At 40.1% G+C, this 21013-nt stretch overlaps 1 protein-coding gene across 1 annotated transcript in view; it reads left to right on the plus strand.

Moving 5' to 3' along the window:
• The window catches only part of CCDC6 (coiled-coil domain containing 6), a 120806-nt gene that overhangs the window by 56930 nt on the left and 42863 nt on the right, over positions 1-21013 (plus strand). Inside the window, exon 3 of the mRNA XM_005565793.5 lies at positions 19056-19184. Coding sequence (XP_005565850.2) covers positions 19056-19184 — 129 coding nt within the window. The remainder of the gene's footprint in view (positions 1-19055; positions 19185-21013) is intronic.

The raw sequence follows: 21013 nt of genomic DNA on the forward strand, positions 1-21013 counted from the left end.
GATGAGGTTGTAGCTTAAGTTCTTTGGAGATTCACAATACCAGGTAAGGGTGGCAATGGTGTAATAGTCAAGACTGTGGTTTTCTAGCTCATCTGCATATGTTAGGTAAGCTATTTTGTACCCTGAGCATTTCTAAAAAATTGCTGATGAGCACAAGATCTTGGCATGAGATGTTGAATGTAGCATTTTGGAAGTATGGGGACTAATGCCAAATGTGAAATTTTTCTCCTTTTATGTTGAGTCGATAATAAGTACATAAACTTTTTGGCAGTCATAGGTGGGTCTTTTGCACTAAAATATGAGGATATAAAGTGAAACATCTTTAGGAAATAGAAAGGTATCCATGATAATTAAAACTACCCGTAATCAACCATGTTCAAATGGGTGAGTAATATGTTACTGAACAAATATCAGACTGCTATTAAAACTCAACGTTGATCACAAGTAATATATAGAAGGTGCCACACACAACATATAGGAAGGTTTGATTTCTCTACTTCAGAGACTCATTCTCTCCCCCTTCTTTTTTTTCCCCCCTTCAAACCTTACTGGTAAAGTACAAAGTAAAATTTGCTTAGGGGAAATATCTTGTGGGTTAGTATGAACTTAAAAATAAGTGGGATATTGAGTTTTCATTATTTAACATAGCTTGTCCAAAATAGTGAGGAGGTATAAAATTATCAGAACATTATTACCATTTTGTCTTTAGATGTCTGTGAAACAACCCCATATATATATTTTGACATCATCAATAACAATTTCATTAATTTGCTTGAAGTATATATATTAGTGAGATTGTAATAAGAAGTTATTTGAGGCTTTTTAAAAAATCTTCCTAAGTTATTTTCTTACCTCCCCACATAGATGGTCCTGTAAGAGGATACTGGAAACTATGATGAAGAAGCTTTAATGTTAAGACCATAACATGTTCCAGGCAGCTTTTACCCCTGTCTTTCTATTAGTCTCATTTTTCTACCTAATTACTGAATAAAGATACTGTTAATCTTGCACAAGAGTTGGTTTATATGGTAGTTCCTGAAATGTGAAGAACAGGTACCCAGGCATTACTGTCTAGCAGAGATTTTTGGCAACATTTTTGTACTGAAAGTTTTCGTTGACTCGTTTGCATTGTGATTAGAGAGAAATGGATGGAGAAGGTTAGTTTGACCTTTTAGTACATCTCACTGGGGCAGCATTAAATGACTTATTTTACCTGGTGCTTCTAGAATCATGGGGATGTAATTATGGTTTGTTTTTCCTAAGTGTATGTGTAATCAGGTGCCATAATTTTTGACACTGCAAGAATTTTTTTTTTTTTTTTCAATTTACATGGTTGTGTTTTGGAGTCTTTAGCCAAAGTACATTATAGGACAGTCAAGACCTAGCCAGATCATGTTTCTTTTCTGTATTATATATCTCCAGTATGAGTGATTGTATAGTCTGTAATTGGCCTCTCATTCACTTATGTAACCCACCTACCTCCCAAGGATATTGATGTTCCTTAAAATAAGATACTGAAAAAGAATGAAAACATAACATAAGAATGAAAACATGAAAAAGAATGAAAACATAAGAACGTAATGCAACAGCAAAGGAAGTTATTTATAGTTGTATACTTGGTGTAAGAAGGCTTGAACTTAAAATTGAAGCTCTAAGCATCCTCTGAATATTGCTATGATATAGAAATGTAGTGACTGTGTTTTCATAATTCTTATATCTAAAACAGTATATCTTGGTCAGGAGAAAAAAAGGTCATAGACTAAAAACTTGGAAACATTTTTCAATGGATAGTGGATCTTTCTAAAGGGATTGAATGGTATATAAACTGAACAAAATGAACTGTTTTTGCCAAAAGTGGTATACAATGTGTAGCCATAGCCTTCAAGCGGGCCTGTCTTGTGTTTGCCTTCAGCCAAAAGTAAGGGCATAGTATGAAGGTGTGATTCTGTGAAAACATTGTTTGGGAATCTCTAGATGGGTCTGTAGCTTGTTGGTGATTCAGCTTGTAGAATCTGGACAGATGGATGGTTAGGATGTCCCTGAGACAATTTGTCATGCATCCTAGCTTGGTTTTTAGGCTTTTTATTTTAATGTTGTGGTAAAATTTACATAACATAACATTTACCACTTTAGCCATTTTTGAGTGTGCAATTCAGTGGCGTTAAGCATTTTCACCTTGTTGTGCAGCCGTCACCACCATCCATCTCCAGAACTTTTTCAAACTGAAACTCTGTGCCCATTAAACAATAATGCCCATTCCCTTCCCCTGGTCTTCAGGTGTTTGAAAGGAGATGGATAGCAGGTAGTTTTAGATTCAGGTCTCTGGCAAGTTCTGAAGCTGTTGCCATTCTGAGGCATGATAGGAGATCTGTTGCCTTAGACACCAGGTATCACAACATGTCTATTTTTTGATAAGTGCCTAAGAACCTGCCCTCCATTGTTGGCCGATTGAGGGATATCATAGCTGCAGCAGGGGAAGGGCTGTTCAGCCTATGATACTCATCCCTCAGGCTCCCAATATGTATTTCCTTAATAGGTTTAACCAGTCTTTTGTTGAATGCCCACATTTTCTGCCACCCAGCATGGAAATACTGTTTTCCATCTGGAAGATTTTTGGACTACTTGATACTAATAGACTTTTTCAACTACGTAATTATTTTAATATGGCTTTCTAGGATGTTTGTTTCTGCATAGGACCTTGCTTTAAAAAAAACCTGCTAAGAGAAATCATGCTACAAGTGTCACCCACAGACAGATGGGTGCATTGACCTGTTCACTATGAAAGTGTTCAACATTTTTCACCCAAAGGCCACTGAGAGGCTATGGACAGATCAGTTTTTGTTTTGTCAGAGTGCTTTGACTTTTATTTCTAATACTGATTGGACAATGCTTTTATGTGCATTTCAAAGGGATTCTTTGATCCTGAGAACAAAATGAGACTTGCTATAGAAGAGACGTGTCCCTTCCTGTCTGCTGTGGCCAAGTTGGGTATCCAATACCTTTAAAAAATGAAATCAAGTTTAATTCAGTATACATGAGAGTAAATCCCTTTGCCCTTTAAAAGATCCATTTTGGGAGATGGCTTAAACACCTCCATATGTTTTCATCCTCACCAGCAGGAAAACACACACAAAAGGGAGCATGCAGCTCTTCTCCCTTGCTTTTGTGTCTATCCAGTACAGACACAACGTTGTATCTTTATCTCATGAGAACTCTTGACTGAGAAGTCTACATCTCTCTGAGCCCAGGCCATGGGATTCACTACCTTATTGGTGAGACATTGTTCCAAAAAGAACTCTTGCTTTTGTTTAACATGAACCTACATTAGAGCTAAATTCTACTCTCGAATGCCTTGAAGAAAGGTTGTGCTTTAATCAGTATTTGTAATTAAAACCTGTAAGAAGCATTTGTGAGCAAACTTATCAGAATTTTATATACAGGCTGAGCGTGGTGGCTCACACCTCTAATCTCAGCACTTTGGGAGGCCAAGGTGGGTGGATTACTTTGATGCCAGGAGTATGAGACCAGCCTGGCCAACATGGCGAAACCCCGTCTCTACTAAAAATACAAAAAATTAGTTTGGTGTGGTGGCACACGCCTGTAATCTCAGCTACTCAGGAGGCTGAGGCAGGATAATTGCTTGAACCGAGGAGGCAGAGGTTGCAGTGAGCTGAGATCATGCTGCTGCACTCCAGCCTGGGGGACAGAGTGAGACTCTGTCTCAAAGAAAGAATTTAATATACAGTAAGTCCTCACTTAATGTTGCCAGTAAGTTCTTAGAAACTGTGTCTTTAAGTGAAATGACGTATAATGAATCTTATTTATTTCTTTGTTTATTTTTGAGATGGAGTCTTACTCTGTCACCTAGGCTGGAGTACAATGGTGTGATCTCAGTTCACCTTCTGAGTAGCTGGGATTACAGGCACTCGCCACCATGCCCAGCTAATTTTTGTATTTTTAGTAGAGACAGGGTTTCACCATGTTGGCCAGGCTGGTCTTGAACTCCTGACCTCAAGTGATCTGCATGCCTTGGCATCCCAAAGTGTTGGAATTACAGGTGTGAGCCACCACTCCCAGCCTAGAAATTTTTTTTAAAAATGAAAAGAAGTTTTACAGTAGAGGACTAGTAGAGTGAATCATACAAAGACTGACAAGACAGTTAAGCTAATCATTAGAGCATTCTGATTATACTCGTTCTTAATGATGTGGGCAGTCCAGAATCCCCTGCCACTTGCAAATGAGCCTGACTCTGCAGGAGGCTTCATGCACTGCTGCCCATGACAAAGAGATGCTACTAGCATTGCAGGACTCTGAGCTCTCTAAGTCAAAGACACAGAAGGAGGTGGTTTCAAAAGGTAAGGACAAACCAGGCATCAGAATTGTAAAATTTCCTTTTCAAGAAATAAGATGTTTTCTGCTTACAAAAGTATCATGTTGCTGTTACAAAATTAGAAGGAATAGGGCACAAAGAAAATAAGATAACCTGTAAGTTCAGCACCCAAGTATAATTACTCTATAACATTCTGAAGAATGGCCTTTTAGACTCCCAGCTACTCGGGAGACTGAGGCAGGAGAATGGCGTGAACCCAGGAGGCGGAGCTTGCAGTGAGCCGAGATCACGTCGCTGCACTCCAGCCTGGGCGACAGAGCGAGACTCGGTCTCAAAAAAAAAAAAAAAAAATTCTAATTCCCCTGGCAAACTCTTAACCACCAATCACAAATGCCTACTGGAAGACTTATCAATTATCTCAGACACTGAGATTGATAATGGTTTTAGGAATTGTGGATTTTCCCACCTGCTTTTATGCAGGGCCAAAGCCTCAACTTGACTTTCTGCTCTTTGGGAGCACACTCAGCTTGTTCTGGACTGTCTACACTGTTCTCAACAAATACCACTACCAAAAGTTAATAAACTCTTTTTTTAACCATAGATTACGACTGGGTTAAGAAGAGTACTGCATATTACATATATCTTAATCTTTTCAATCTAATCCAGCTTGCAGATTTCAGACCTTAAAATAATCAATAGATTTGTAGTACGGTACTTTCAATTCACATTTGAAATAGGATCTGATTCTCAGAAAATAATGCTGCTCCAACTATAATAAAAATTATAGCCATACCCTAATAAAGGGGACACATTGATGGTTGGAAATACTTAAGAAGAAAAGTCCTGGATCTCTTATTGAGGTGATATGGCTTATTTTTATTGTTGTTGACTTGGTTCCTGAGGTAAGAATGCTTCCTAGAACTAAAGTAGTTGGAGTTTTTCTAGCATCTATGGAAAGATGATAGAGGACAGGAAGGAAGTTGTGGGCAAAACTGCTGCTGAAACTACCTCTGCCAAATGATTTATAGCTGAGCAGCTCAGAAGGATATCATGCAACAAAATTATTCTTCTATCTCATTTACACAGAAATAAAATGGGGAAGAAGAATTTCTAAGTCTCCAGATTTGCCTGTTCATCTAGACAAAGGGCTTAGCACTTCGTTTGCCTTCTTTCACTTGTCAATTCTGGAGAAGTGGTTTCTCCTTGCAATACCATCTTACTGGATTCCTTCTTTTCTAGAGTATATGCTTACTTAACCCCAGAAAGAGTCTCTTTCTGAGTAGCATGACATTTCTGCAGGCAAAGGGAGTGAGTATAGACTCCCAGTTCTCTTCCAGCATGTACACTAGAATCTGAAGCATCCTCTTCGCCCTCGCTCCCCTTCAAGTTTCCCAAGCCACTAAGATGGCAATGAAATTATTTTGTTTATGCAAGCAGCAAAATCACATGTCAAGCTGATAAATAATGTATGAAATTTCATTTAGTTAATTTCAAAGGCACCAAGACCATGACGCCATTGCATCCATTCAGATGAAACCTTGGTTCTCCCTATGTTAGGGGAGAGATCTAAATGAAATATATCCTTTATATTTAGATGGCTAGATCTGTGGCCCTCCTGGCTTGTTTTTCAGGGCCCTTAATAGTGATCAGAGAAATTTGCTATCACAAAATAGCTTTCAAAACAGTTGGAACAGAGCTTTTTCTTGTTGTTTTCATTCCAAATTACCTGAACCTCAGCTTTGTCTGATCTTTTCAGGAGCAAGAGGTTCACAGATTGCATTCACAGTACATCTACAAAGAGCTACTGGGTTGTTTTTAATGCATTTTAAATACTACAGCCACCAGTGGCCAAATTATAAGCCAGAATTCTGTTAGTAGCATGGGAAAAATCTCTCATTGCAATGTCATTTGTTATGAGTAGATAATACAATAAACCTGACATAGTTCTTCAGTGTTGAAATTACTGAGTTTCTTTTAAAGTGTGTGTGCATGTGTGCATGTACTAAGGTTATGGCTAGATGTGATGTGCTAACACAGGTTCCAAAAAAAAATCTCAAGGACAAAAGTAAGGGCTCAAAAGCTTCCCATGCTGACTTTTTTGACATAAAATGTGAGAAAAAGTAGGTAGAGGGAAAAAATAAAGGTAGAAGAAAAGAAAGATAAAAATAATTAGGTGAAACTGGAGTTAAACTTGCTTTATTTACCAAAGTAGGTTGGAGAAACATTCTTATTTCTTGTTGGAAAGGTGAATCTTGTCTATTGAAGGATACTAGGCCCCACTATTGATGGACCCTAGCTATCACTAAAAACAGTTTTAAAATAACTTTAAAACTTTGTAGTTCTAAATGTTACAATGTTTTGCATTTCATTTTTAAACAATTTACAGTCAGCCCAGTCAGTAATTACTTTAAAATACGGAGTTATATCCCGCTGCTGTCCTTACCTTCCTGTTTCCTCCATTCATAAAGTTGATAAGAAAGATGAGGCCTTTTAATTTTCAATAATACCTTATCTTAGAATGAATTCTTTGGGCTAAACACTCTTTCTTCCTCAGGAGAAAATGGCAGTTTTTACAGAATGGATTTTTCAATATGCCAGAGCCTAAAAGGATTTCTTTTCTTTTTCTTTTTTATTTTATTTCATTTTATTTTATTTTTTTGGAGACAGAGTCTCTCTCTGTTGCCCAGGCTGGCATGATCTTGGCTCACCACAGCCTCCGTCTCTTGGGCTCAAGTGATTCTCATGCCTCAGCCTCCTGAGTAACTGGGCTAATTGTAACTAGCCCAGCTAATTTTTTATTCTTTTATTATTTTTTTTTTTTAGTAGAGACAGGGTTTCACCATGTTGGCTAGGCTGGTCTTGGATTCCTGACCACAAGTGATCTGCCTGCCTCAGCCTCCCAAAGTGCTGGATTATAGGCATAAGCCACCATGCCCTGCAAGGACTTTAAAAATCTTTTCCATGGAGCTTTTTTTTTTTTTTTAATATTCCTCCTAACCAGATTTTTTTTAAAGGTGTTAATGCTTTTAGTGGCGTCATGCTCCTGGAAATCCAGGAAACTCAAACTTAGCTCTTTAGGTATTCCAAGTAGATAGGAAGTCTGATATTATCCTGAAGCCATCTGCTCAGAAGTGAGGGCCTGACTCTGGTCCTCGGTGTTGCTAACAAGGAACCAAAATAACAACTAATTTCTGGAAGAACGGAGCTATTTTTTCTCTTTATAAAAGTTATGTTGTGGCTTTTCCTGTAGAAAATAGCAGATTAGATAACTCAGACATACCTCACTGAAGATAAACAAAAACTTAACAAAATCCTTCTTTGTCGAATAATTAACATGATGGTGAAGAACTGTTGGGCAGAGATCTGAAGGAGGGTGGGAATGAAGCACCCAAGGCTGCTTTTATTCAGAGGGCACTTGGAATTCATCCGGAAACACCTGAGATAGTGAATTGTGGTTTTGGTCGTTGTGTGGAGCTGGGGCTGTAGAAGTCAGTTGATTGCTTTTGGTCAAAGTTAAGAGAGAGTGATCAGTCAACCCTAACTCAAGCTGGAATCATGAAGGGCTGCATCCTTAGGCTAAGAGTGAACTAGTTTTGTATCAGCTGGGTAAATCAGAGACACAAGGCTTTGATTTTGGATTAAGGTAGACCCAAACATGGTGCTCAGCCAAAGAAAATGGAATTTTCTGGAGCAAGTTACTGTCATACTAGGCTACAAGCTTCTCCTGCCAATAAATTTTCAAATACAATATTCAGCCCATAGTTAAAGATCCATGCACATGAAGATATGAGATTCTATGAATGTAAGTGACCAGAAATAACAGAAATGGACCTCACAGATACTTCAAATATTGGAATTACCGGGCTTATACTATAAAGCAACCATGCTTACTATACTCAGAGAAATAAAAGCCGACCTTGAAATCTTTGGCAGGAAACCGGAAACATATCACTTTTCTTGTAGACGTTCAAATGTTAACTGAAAAACTAGTGAATAACTATATGGAAATACATTTGAAATTTGTATTATATGGACAAGTTCTTAGAAAAACATACTTTCTACAGCTGACCGAGGAAGAAAAAGAAAACTGTCTTCTGTCCTGTAAAGAAATTGAAATAGAGATCAACAACCTTCATAAACAATGAATTCCAGGTCCAAATGGTTTCATTGAGAGTTGTACCAAACATTCAAGGATAAAGTAATTTGTCTTCCGGCCGGGTGCCATGGCTCACGCCTGTAATCCCAGCACTTTGGAAGGCCGAGGCAGGTGGATCACGAGGTCAGGAGATTGAGACCATCCTGGCTAACACGGTGAAACCCCATCGCTCCTAAAAATACAAAAAAATTAGCCAGGTGTGGTGGTGGGTGCCTGTAGTCCCAGCTACTTGGGAGGCTGAGGCAGGAGAATGGCATGAACTCGGGAGGCAGAGCTTGCAGTGAGCTGAGATCGTGCCACTGCACTCCAGCCTGGGCGACAGAGCAAGACTCCGTCTCACAAAAAAAAAAAAAAAAAAAAAAAAATTGTCTTCCATAAATTCTAAAGGGAACAAAATGGGTCCCCAATATATTTTAAGGGTAACATAACCTTTAATGCTCAAACTTAAGTGTAGTTCAGAAAAGGCAAATTGCAGTGCAGCCTCAATCATGAGCAAAAATCCCAAACACAATATAAGTAAATGAAGTCAGCAATATATTAAAAGAACAATGCACTATGACCATGTTGGGTTTATACAAGGAATGCAAGTTTAGTTTACCAGTAGAAAATCAGCAAGTGTAATTTGCCACATTCACAGAATAAAAAGAAAAAGTCATGATCATGTTAATAGATGGAGAGAAAGGATTTGATAAAGTGTAACAATTCATGATAAAAATCTTAGTGAACTAAGAATAGAACTTCAACCTGAATTTTTTAAAAAGTGTTTACATAGGCCGGGTGCAGTGGCTCACACCTGTAATCCCAGCACTTTGGGAGGCCGAGATGGGAGGATCATTTGAGGTCAGGAGTTCAAGACCAGCCTGACCAGTATGGTGAAACCCCATCTACTAAAAACACCAGAAATAAATTAGCTGGGTGTGGCGGCGCACACCTGTGGTCCCAGCTACTCGGGAGGCTGAGGCAGGAGAATAAGTTGAACCAGGAGGCAGAGGTTGTATTGAGCCAAGATCGTACCACTGCACTCTAGCCTGGGCAACAGAGTGAGACTCCATCTCAAGAATAAATAAGATAAATAAAGTGTTTACAAAAAGCCTGCCCAAACCATTGTGTTTGATTATGAAAAGTTAACTTTCCCTTTAAAATCAAGAACAAGACACGGATGCCTGCTGCATTTACCTATATTGATTTTTGTTGTGGATTTCTAGCCAGTGCAGAAAGGCAAGAAAAAGATGTTAAGGATTAAAAGGAAGAACTAATGTTGCCACTTATTATTGTGTAAGTGAAAAACTTTTAAAACTTCAGAATCTACAGATAAGTAATTAGAATTCCATTTTCTCACATGAAAAATTGTATTTCTGTGTACCAGCAATAAGCAGTTAAATGTGAAAATATGAAAGCATCAAAAAACCAAGAGAAGCGATTAAGTGCCATGGAAAAATATAAAACACTGTAAAGGGCATAGGGACAGTTGAAATTTTAAATAAGTTCAAGTCATTGAGGTAATATTTAAGCAAAATCTGGGAGAAGCAGCAGCTAGCCAAATAGATTTTCATGGGAAGAGTATTGTAGGCAGAAAGAACAAGAAAGTGCTAAGGCCTTGAAGTAAGATTGTGCCTGCCATGTTGGAGAAGCAGCAGAGAGACTGATATGTTTAGGTTGACATCATGGGGAGAGAAGAGTGATAGATGAAATTGGGAGGTAATGGGTCTGGAGGCTTGATATGATAGAGGTTTGGGAACCGCTGTTGGCACTTTGGCTTTTATTCTACATGGGAGCCACCACAGGGTTTTGAGCAGAGTAGCAAAATGATCCTAGGTGACTCTTAAAATGATTGATTTGGTTGCTGTGTCATGAAGAGATTATGGAGTGGGGGCCAAGGTGGGAGCAATGCATATTAGAAGGATATTCGGTAATACATGCCAAGAGATGGAGTGGATTTTTCAGGGAGTAGTAGTGAAGATGGTGAAACTTTGGATTCTGGGTACATTTTGAAGAAATAGCCTCATAGGATTTGTGGATGGAATAGAAGTGGTATAGAAAAAAAGGATCAAGAAGGACTTAGGGGTTTGAGTCTCAATGACTGGAAGAATAGTTACCATCATTTAAGATGGAAAAGACAGCAAGTGGAGTATGTTTGGAGTCGGAAGGTCGGAAGTTCACTTGCAGTGTCTGGGCTTCCAAATGGAGAGAACAGACAGGCAGTTGGACAGAGGTTCTGACTCTCAACAGAGAAGTCGGGGCTAGAGATATAAATTTGGGAGTGTTTTCTTTAGTAATTATTTATTGCCATGGAAATTAGTGCTGTTACTCAGGAGGTGTGCCCAGAGGAAAGGACCAGAGACATACAAGGAAAATGCAAGGATGAACCACAGAATGGGAGAAGAGATACACACCATATGTAATGACAAAAAGCTACAAATCAGCAAGAAAACAAACAACCCAGACAAAAAATGGCAAATGATTTAAGCAGACTCTTCACATAAGTACATGGCCAAAAAGCCAGTAAACAAATGGAAAAAGTATACAACCTCATTAGTAGTCAGGAAAGGTGATTTAAACCACAACAACAAGATACTACTAATAAATTCTTATGCACTGCAGGTAGAAAACTGAAGTCATTATACCCATTTGAAAACAATTTGGTAGTACCTAATTAAGTTGGAAATATTTATTGTCTATGACCCAGTGGTTTCACTCCTGGGCATATATCATATTACATGTACATGTGTACCAGATATGTAGAAGAATGTTCTTTGATCATGATAAAAAACTAGAAATGGCCAGGCGTGGTGGCTCACGCCTGTAATCCCAGCACTTTGGGAGGCCGAGGCGGGCAGATCACGAGGTCAGGAGATTGAGACCAGCCTTGCCAACATGGTGAAACCCCGTGTCTACTAACAATACAAAAATTAGCTGGGCATGGTGGTGCCTTCCTGTAATCCCAGCTACTCGGGAGGCTGAGGCAGGAGAATCATTTGAACCAGGGAGTCGCAGGTTGTAGCGAGCCAAGATCACACCACTGTACTGCAGCCTGGTGGCAGAGCAAGACTCTTTCTCAAAAAAAAATGAATAGAAATGACCCAAGTGCCTGTCATCAGTTGAGAGGATTGTGGTATAAATAGCTGGATTCTGTAAAGCAATGAAAATACAAACCACAATTAGTAACAAGTTCATTTAGCAGAAGAAGCTGGATATGAAAGAATGCAAAACCTAGCAAGACTAATGTTTGGAAATAAATGAATACATAGGTTGTTTAAAAAAAACAATTTTAGGAAAAATGTAAGGAAGTAAATACCATAAGAATTAGGATATTGGTTATGTCTAGGAGTTGGAGAGGGTCTGTAAACAGGAAGAGAAACAGGGGCTTTGGGGCAGACCATGATATATGGGTGATGTCATAGATCTTGATTAATCCACCCCCACCCCAACCGTTGTTTTGCTTATCCTGAAGTGAGGGTGTTATCATTTATTCAATCAGTATTTGCATTCACAATGTATTTTCTATGTTTTGGAGTAGGATCAAGGAAATCCTAGTCACTGCCCTTCTTAGAGCTTGCAATCCTGTAAAGAGTGATTGAGAATGTACCCAAGTGTTCTAGGATGGCAGCACACATCAGAGATGAGGGCAAAGGCTTTGAAGCCAGGGACCTCAGTTTGAACCCTGGATTTACCCTTTACCTGTGAAATTTCAGGCAGATCACCTAACCTCTTTAAGCTGTGGTTTCACTCTTTGCAAAATGCAGGTAACGGTTTCTACTGTAGAGTTATGAAGATTCAACCATCAAGTACGTTGATGTATATAAAGTGCTTGACACGTAATAATCACCCTGGAGAATTAGCTGACTTTACAAGTAGCTGATGGAAAAGATATAGAAAAACATCATGAAACAGACATTAAAATGCACTTCAATGACAATGTGCTTCTCACACCTTAAAGGAGGATGAGTGCACATTATGCTGAGGGCCTGGGGGAAAGCACTGGGGAAGTCTTACACTTTCACGTAGTCTCTGTAAATTGAAGGGAGGGATTCAGACCCTATAGGCAGAGGCACAGCATGGTGGGGCATGTGGGCAGAGTGAGTGGCATGGTTTCTGTAAGAGTGATCCGGCATGACTAGCAGGTGTTGTGATCTAGAGGCCCCTGGACCAGTATGGTCACCAAAAGTGTTTGGCTGGCATGATGGGATTTTTTTTTAAGAGTCTAGAAAAGGACATGAGCTTTTCCTTTAACCACAGTAGCCACCACTCCCTGGCTTAAACCCATCCATTCTTTGTTTGCTGCATGCATGAACCCTGAAGGCATTTATGCTTGCAAACCTTGGACTGTCACATCAACTGAGTGTGAAAATAACATGAGGAAGGTGTGGGAAGCTTGCATAGGGATTGGGTCATGGAAGGACCTGAATGTTATGCCAGTGAATTTGGACTTAGTCTGCAGGTAGTAGGGAGCCATTGAGAGTTTTGAGCAGCACATTGAAGTAATAGGACTTGTGCTAGGATGATCTACAGTGGACCTGGGGAGATCCAGTAGGAGGTTTTGGCAGTAGCCCAAAGGAAAAGGAATAAAAGGCCTGAACCAGACTGGGGCCATGAGCACATAGCACACACAAAGGAGAGTGTGTGGGGGGGACAGCTGTTATGGAGGCTGACTGCATGGGCCTTGGTAACTCATGAGATGTGAGGCATTGACCCAGAATACTGGTACCAGTAACAGAAGGGGAGGAGGTGGAAATAAGTGTGGGCCCAAGAAGCCCTTAGTGATGAAGTACTGAGTTTGAGGTGGGAGTCTGAATTTTTGCTCAGTAGAACAGCTGACAAGTTGGTTCTTGAGAGACTTTCTATGTTCTGAGAGAGATTTTTGAGCTTTTCTCCAAAGCTCATATTAATAACATTATGATTGCTTTTGACAGTCTAATGGCTTAATGCAGTTATTGTCCTGGGCTGGCCTTTACTTGGTCCAATGCAGGTAGCTCATTCCTTGGTAATTTTCAGTAAACCAAGGATATTAGTTGTGGTACTGGGAGTAATAGAGATATTAGTTGACTAGTGAAAACAAAGCTGGGGGCATGGCATCTCAAATTTCTTTTTTTTTTTTTTTTTTTTTTTTTTTTGAGACAGAGTCTCGCTCTTGTCAGCCACGCTAGAGTGCAGTGGTGCGATCTCAGCTCGCTGCAACCTCTACCTCCCAGGTTCAAGTGATTCTCCTGACTCAGCCTCCTGAGTAGCTGGGATTACAGGCATGCACCACCACGCCTGGCTAATTTTTTCATATTTTTCGTAGAGACAGGGTTTCACCATGTTAGCCAGGCTGGACTCAAACTCCTGACCTCAGGTCATCTGCCCATCTCAGCCTCCCAAAGTGCTAGGATTACAGGCGTGAGCCACCGCGTCTGACCTGGTTTATTCTTAAGTTGTCTTGAAAAACCTGGGTCCTAGGGGTAGTGGCTAGAAGCCTTGCTTCAGTTGTCAAGGACTGACTTGACAACAAGCCCAGGCTTGCAGATTGACATTTCGTAAAACCTGGGAAAAGCAAACCTGCTGCATGTTGGGTGGGAAGGTGCTCTCAGCATCCAGCCTACACATGCACCTGTGGTACCTGTTGGAGGAGGTTCTCCCAGGTAAATGATTTTCAGTGCCTCTACCTGCTAGAGAGAATTTATTGAGAATAAAAAGTCATTTGGTGCAGAGTTCTTGAATCTATTATGTAAAAGGCCTGGTTCATTGAAGTGGTTCCAGAAATCCTTTGTAAATTATAAGCACAACAATTATTGGTAATTGGATGATGCTTAAGGCTAGCCTGCTTAAGATCAAATTAATGCTACACTTGTGTATTTCATTGGGCTGGAAGTTTACTTTGAGACTATATAATCAGTGGATGATATAAGAAAATGCTTGCTTTAGTACTTAGAATTTAAAATTATACTGATTTATAATTGAGTATGTAGTTGCATTTTCATTTACGCCCTTTTCATTTATGTTAATAATTTTTCTTGTTGGATCCTAAGGAACAAACTTTTATGTATATAACCCTAATTCCATTGAAAATGTGATCTGCTGAGGGATCATTGTTGTATAATGTGGTTCTGATTCCACAGGGATATTTTTATTAGTGTTAACATATAGCACAAATAAGGGTTATAAAAGTGTTCCATAATCTTTAGGATTGGCTTTATAAAAAATGTATTTGTTGAAAATTCTGATTTTTGAAAAAAGCTTTTAATCTGCCAGGCATCTAGCTTTATATATATTTAAGGCAGACACATGAGTTTCATTTCAAAATATTAATCAATATGCTTGTTTGTTATTAGATGGAATAATTTTTGTTCTAGTTCAGGATCTCTGACTTTATTGGAAGATTTAAAGTTGTTCGTGTAACAGTACATTAAGACCTATGATTATAAATTTAAAGTCATGCCTAGAAATGTTTGCCCATATTGAAGATGGACATTGGAGGTGAAACTGACAGCTAGTCTTGAGTCAACCTGCACCAGGCTTCCCAGGATTTTTCTATCCGTGGTGCCATGAGCTATAACTTTAAAATAGGCAAGTCAATTCAGGGTGGTGGTTCAAATCCTATTGGAACCATGTTGCTTGAGTTTACATGGTATCTGTTTAAAAGAGAATATTTGAATTTTTCTCAGACAAACTATATGAAACAAATACTGTAGTTATTAGTTCTTCAAGGTCCCTATGCACATTTGCCTCCTACCTCTTGCTCATCTTAACCCTTGTCTCATGATTTTAAGGGACTGAGGTACTTCTGTGTTTCTCTCGAGCAAGCTCTTTTTTTTTTTTTTTTTTTTTTTTTTTTGACGGGGTCACAGTCTGTCACCCAGGCTGAATTGCAGTGGTGTACTCACGCTCACCGCAGCCTTGACCTTCTGGGCTCCGGCAGTCCTCTCACCTCAGTCTCCTGAGTAGCTGGGACTACAGGTGTGTGCACTACCATGTCCAGCTAATCTTTTTTTGTAGAGACAGAGTCTCACTGTGTTGCCTAGGCTGGTCCCAAACTCTGGGCTCAAGTGATCCTATTGCTTCGGCCTCTAAAAGTGCTGGGATTACAGGCATGAGCCACTGTGCCTGGCCATGTTTCTCTTTTTATTGGCAGTTTCTTTGTTCCAGGAAGAGCTATATTTTCTGTTTCTTGTCTTTGTTCAGGAACTCCATGCTCTGCTTCTGTTGCATGTCACCTGAGAGGTGACAGAACAAAGCAAGCAGCAGAACTGTTTCTTTTAGCACTGTCTTTGGGGGACGATAAAAACTGTGAGTCTTTAGCAAACAGAGTTAGATCTCAGAATGGCTTGGTATTTTCCAAATGGGTTAGTGTAACCCAGTGACCTTACTTGAGTTCTGGTAATGACAGCTTTACCATCAAATTTTCGTTAGGGTATAGCCCTTGAGAGGAAATTGCCTCCTAAAATTGAGAGCTCTGATAGGCTTTATTACTAGTTCAATGTGTAGTCTTAAAGGAAGTACCTAAAGCTACTGACAGTGTTAGACCATCTGTCAAAATATGGATATTTTCCTGCAAGCCAATGAGAGCCTTACCTTAGATTAACGTTCTGTGACAAACGCTGCTTGGTGGGCAAGAGATTTTTCAATGTTAGATTGCATCCTTTATTGTTTTAGTTTACCTCAGGGCAGAGGCATAATGCTGAGAAAAATAAAAGAAGGGTTCTTTCAAATAAAAATGGCAGCAATTGAAAACATATTGGAGGAAAACATAGCTACTATATTTAAAAAGCTATGCAAATAGTTTAAAGGTTTGAAGACAAGTTTGTCATCTCCCAATAACTAGTAGATACTGTTAAAGCTTAGTGTTCGTAACTATTTTTAGGGCAAGGATGATATGTTAGCTATAGATCTCGCCTACCACTCTCATAGTACCTGCAGATAGAAAACAGCACAGCATGCTTATTGAATGAAAGCCTTAGGCGCAGATGTACATGCTTTGCTATATTTTTCCTACTAAGCGATGCTTGTTCCATTGGGTTCTTTTTTTGTCAAAAGTGCTGGGAACTCTTCTTGTTCTCTATTCATTCATCTTAGTTGTTTTAATTGCTGCTTGGTCTTGCAGAACCTGAGTTTTAAAGAGCTGGCTAAATATAGACTTATCACTGTAAGCACGTCCTTACACCTGCTTTTCTCATGGGTCCCTGCAAAGTTGACCAGCTTTTTTTTGGCCTTGAACATCAAAAACAGTTGGAAGGAAAACAGCATCTATTTAGTCAACATTTCCAGTGTTAGAAGACTATGTCAGATTAACTTTTTTTTTCCTTTTCTTCCCCCCCCCCCTTTTTTGAGACAGAGTCTCACTCTGTCGCTGAGGCTGGAGTGCAGTGGTGTGATCTCGGCTCACTGCAAGCTCCACCTCCCTGCAACCCCTGCCTCCTGGGTTCAAGGGATTCTCCTGCCTCAGCCTCCTGAGTGGCTGGGACTACAGGTGCATGGCTGGGACTACAAGTGCATGCCAGTACACCAGGCTTTTTTTTTTTTTTTTTTTTTTTTGTATTTTTAGTAGAGACAGGGTTTCACCATGTTGGTCAGGCTGGTCTTGAACTCCTGGTCCCATGCAGTCCACCTGCCTCGACCTCCCAAAGTGCTGGGATTACAGGCCTGGGCCCCTGTGCCTGGCCAAAACAATTTTTTTTTTCTTAAACTGATTGTGTGTTTTCAGGGCAGTGGACACTGTCAAGTGTGGAGAGTGTTACTTGTAGCCATTTTGAGGTTGATCAGGCTTGCCTCAGCTCTCAGTTGTCCACTGTACCCTAAGGAGGGTTTCCAAAGAAACATTGCATCCCCTGGGCAAGCACACGTGGCGTATTTTTTTCTGTGTTTAATCATTTGACTTCCAGGTGCTCAGGGTGTGCTAGGCACTCATGGGCGGAGCAGTCTGAAGGCGGCCTCTCTTGGGTTTGCTCAGTGATACAGGGGGAGAGAGCACTGGTTTGGGGCTCTGGGCGCGGGGTCTGGGTCCCAAGCTCCGTCACTTTCCAGCTGTATTGCTTCAGTCTAATAATGTGGTTTGTCACATATGAAATGGAAGTGACCGTGCCTGTCCCCATGCATGTGAAGAACCTGGTGTACAGTGTCTGCCAAAAGAAACGGCTTTGAACATAAAATTAGGGAGCAGTGTCCTATTCAGCCCCAAAATAAAACTTTTGTGTGCTTCATTGTTTTTAGTAGCTTTTACTTTTTTCCCTTAATTCTGAAACATCAGGCCAACCCTTGCTGTGCATCAACAAAACCCCCCAGTTGAGAGTGTTATAAAAAATAATGCGTGATTATTAATGAGAACCTCCCCAAGTCCCTGTGGGTCCACTGGATTTCTTTTATTTTCCTTTGGTTTTGTAGGTTGGAGTTTGGTTTGTTTTTGTTTTTAAATTCTCTCTTGTAATGACACCATAGCCTTATCTTTTTACTGCATGAATAAGAATCTTTTTTTTTTTTTTTGAGACAGGGTTTTGCTCTCATTGCCCAAGCTGGAGTGCAATGGCATGGTCTCAGCTCACTGCAACCTCCACCTCGTTGGTTGATCAAGTGATTCTCTTGTCTCAGTCTCCCAAGTACCTGGGATTACAGGTGCCTGCCACCACGCCCAGCTGATTTTCATACTTTTCGTAGAGACAGGGTTTCACTATGTTGGTCAGGCTGGTCTTCAAGTCCTGACTTCAGGTGGTAATCTGTCTTGGCCTCCCAAAATGCTGGGATTACAGGTATGAGCCACCATGCCTAGCCAATGTTTTCCCTCTTGGTTTTTAGGGAATATATAGGAACTGTGGTGTACAGTCTCTGTATGGAAAAATAATTGTGCTGATTTTTGTGAAGATGTCCTTGTACACTAGGAAATAGCATTCTGAATAATTTACCTAAGTATATTCTGTGATTTTGACATCTCTGTCTACATACATGATGCGAATCTGAATAAACCACAATTCATTTAATAAAAATTGTATGAAATTTCTATTTTTAAAAAAATTTAATTGTAGCCCTATAGTATAAAATCTGAAAGGTAGCAAAAAGTATATTGCGAAACACAAATTTCATTTCCATCCCCTATGACTTTTGGTGTTTTTTTTTTTTTTTTTTTTTTTTTTTTTAGATGGAGTCTCGCTCTGTCGCCCGGGCTGGAGTGCAGTGGCCGGATCTCAGCTCACTGCAAGCTCCGCCTCCCGGGTTCACGCCATTCTCCTGCCTCAGCCTCCCGAGTAGCTGGGACTACAGGCGCCCGCCACCTCGCCCGGCTAATTTTTTGTATTTTTGGTAGAGACAGGGTTTCACCGTGTTAGCCAGGATGGTCTCGATCTCCTGACCTCGTGATCCGCCCGTCTCGGCCTCCCAAAGTGCTAGGATTACAGGCTTGAGTCACCGCGCCTGGCCTGACTTTTGGTTTTAAGTTAGAGAAACCAGTTAGGCACAGATTACTAGGTATACACTTGCAAATTTGAGCAAAAATGGGTAATGTAACTTTTATGGTATAGCTTCTTTGTATAGTCACCTTTTGGAGCCAGTGTTTCCATGGCATTTGAGTTGCCGGATTTCCCCATCCGTGTGTTTTTCATTTTCCAGTTGCAGCATGAGAAAGCCGAACTAGAACAGCATCTTGAACAAGAGCAGGAATTTCAGGTCAACAAACTGATGAAGAAAATTAAAAAACTGGAGAATGACACCATTTCTAAGCAACTTACATTAGAACAGGTAAGCACCTATAGCTCTTCCTTTACATTGTATTTTCTCGTTATCAGCTTGTTCTTTTAAGCTTTAAGATGCCTGGAGGAATTTAAGTGAAAAGTATTTTTCAGCTTTCTCTCCCCACAGTGGAGACTTCATTTCTGAAGTGAGCATTGACAGGTTTACACAGTTCCTATCGTTCTCTCACACATTTTCTCTTTTTTAACCACAATTAATAAAGTTTCAGGATATAAGTTCTGATGTACTGATTTATAGCAGGAAATGTCAGGTTCCTTTTTGCAAAGCAAAGGGAGAAGAATGTTTTTGACCACAGGATAGTTTCTGTGAAAGTTTCTAAGACAGTGTTGCTGTGGAACTAAAACTGGTCTTTCAAAACTTCTTCAGAATAAACAATTAACATTTTCCTCTTTGAATGATTGGCAACCTTACAGGAGCCTTCTCTTCTCCCAGTCTAGACTTGTTAGTACAGATACAGGGTCATAGACTCAGTAACTCACCTTGAGTCAGCCACTGACTGGTTCTGTGACCTTATATTAACTTTATTAATTTCTCTGGGCTCAAGTTCTCCATTTGTAAACAGAGCAGGACAGACTAAAACCAGAAATGGCAAACTTAACAAGGTACAAAGGTGGGAAGTAGTCATAGCATACAATCCCTTTGTCCTCTGCCCTCAGCAGGCGTTGGTGTTGGGACATTGGCCTTGGGAGTTCGGACTTGGTCTGTATACCCCCATTATCACACAGAACTCTGGGTAGCTATTGTCACTCCATTCAGGGTATGTCAGACTATATTATTGCTAGCCTCAGTGTTCCCCAATGCCTTTTCCCATGCTAGCATCCTGAAATTTTAGTTCCCCTAAGTTATAAGAGGCTGATGCTAGTGTACTGCTACCTGGGTTTCCATGTAAAATGCAGTAGATGAAGATCTTCCAGCTGTTTGTATTTTAGATCCTGATTGCCCTGATTAGGCTAAGCCTCATTAAAGTTGTCTGATTTATCTCACACTCAGGATTCTCTGTGCACCTTACTCCGTGTTGACTCACTCCATCAGCCACTCTCAGGACCGCTCTAGTTTGAATATTTTACCTGAGAATGAAACAATGATTGTGCTGCAAGGTTTGAAGGGAAGTTAGAGTTTGTCTTAAAGTAAGACTGTTCTATTTTTACCTGTAGCAAAGCAGGGAATGGTACTGGGTTTTCTAACACTGAATGATGACCCTAAAAGTGTTTTCCTCTTTTCTGTGATGAAAGTTCAGTTTTCAAGGGTTAGCTATTTTGTACATATCTAGAGTAATTTATTCTTACCATTCATCTTCCAAATTTAAATGCAGTGTGTAAATTAATAATCAGACACCATGCCCCGTGCCCCCCTAGTTTAAAAACATTTTGTTCTGAGGTTCAGCCGTTTAATTCTCAGGGTAGACAGTAGCTCCAGTTCTGTTCAAGTTCAGCTTCGAAGGTTTGTGTTTAAGTCCCTGACACACCAAGTATTTACCTGTTGATCAAGAGTTAACCAAGTGACCAAGTGAAGTTCTCACAGAAGTTGGTATTAGGAGAGCTTTGCCTGGCCATGCCCTTCACAATGATGGTTGTCAATATTTTAAATATAATAGCTTCTCTCTGGTATTTGTTCACAGGCTCCTAAAGGAGACTTTGAAACTAGGGTTGTGACCCAGAGGGTTTAGCTATGGCCACAAGGGGGAGGTAGTGGCCTAGTGTTAGAAAGAAGGGCTGTCTCATCCTAGTGTTCCTGGGAACAAGTCCTGCCTTCCTGTCTGAAGATCCTTTGCAGACTTTAGTAGCTGAACCCCTTTAAAATGAAGTCTGAAGCATTCA

The sequence above is a fragment of the Macaca fascicularis genome, chromosome 9, assembly GCF_037993035.2.
Source record: "Macaca fascicularis isolate 582-1 chromosome 9, T2T-MFA8v1.1".
NCBI lineage: Eukaryota > Metazoa > Chordata > Mammalia > Primates > Cercopithecidae > Macaca > Macaca fascicularis.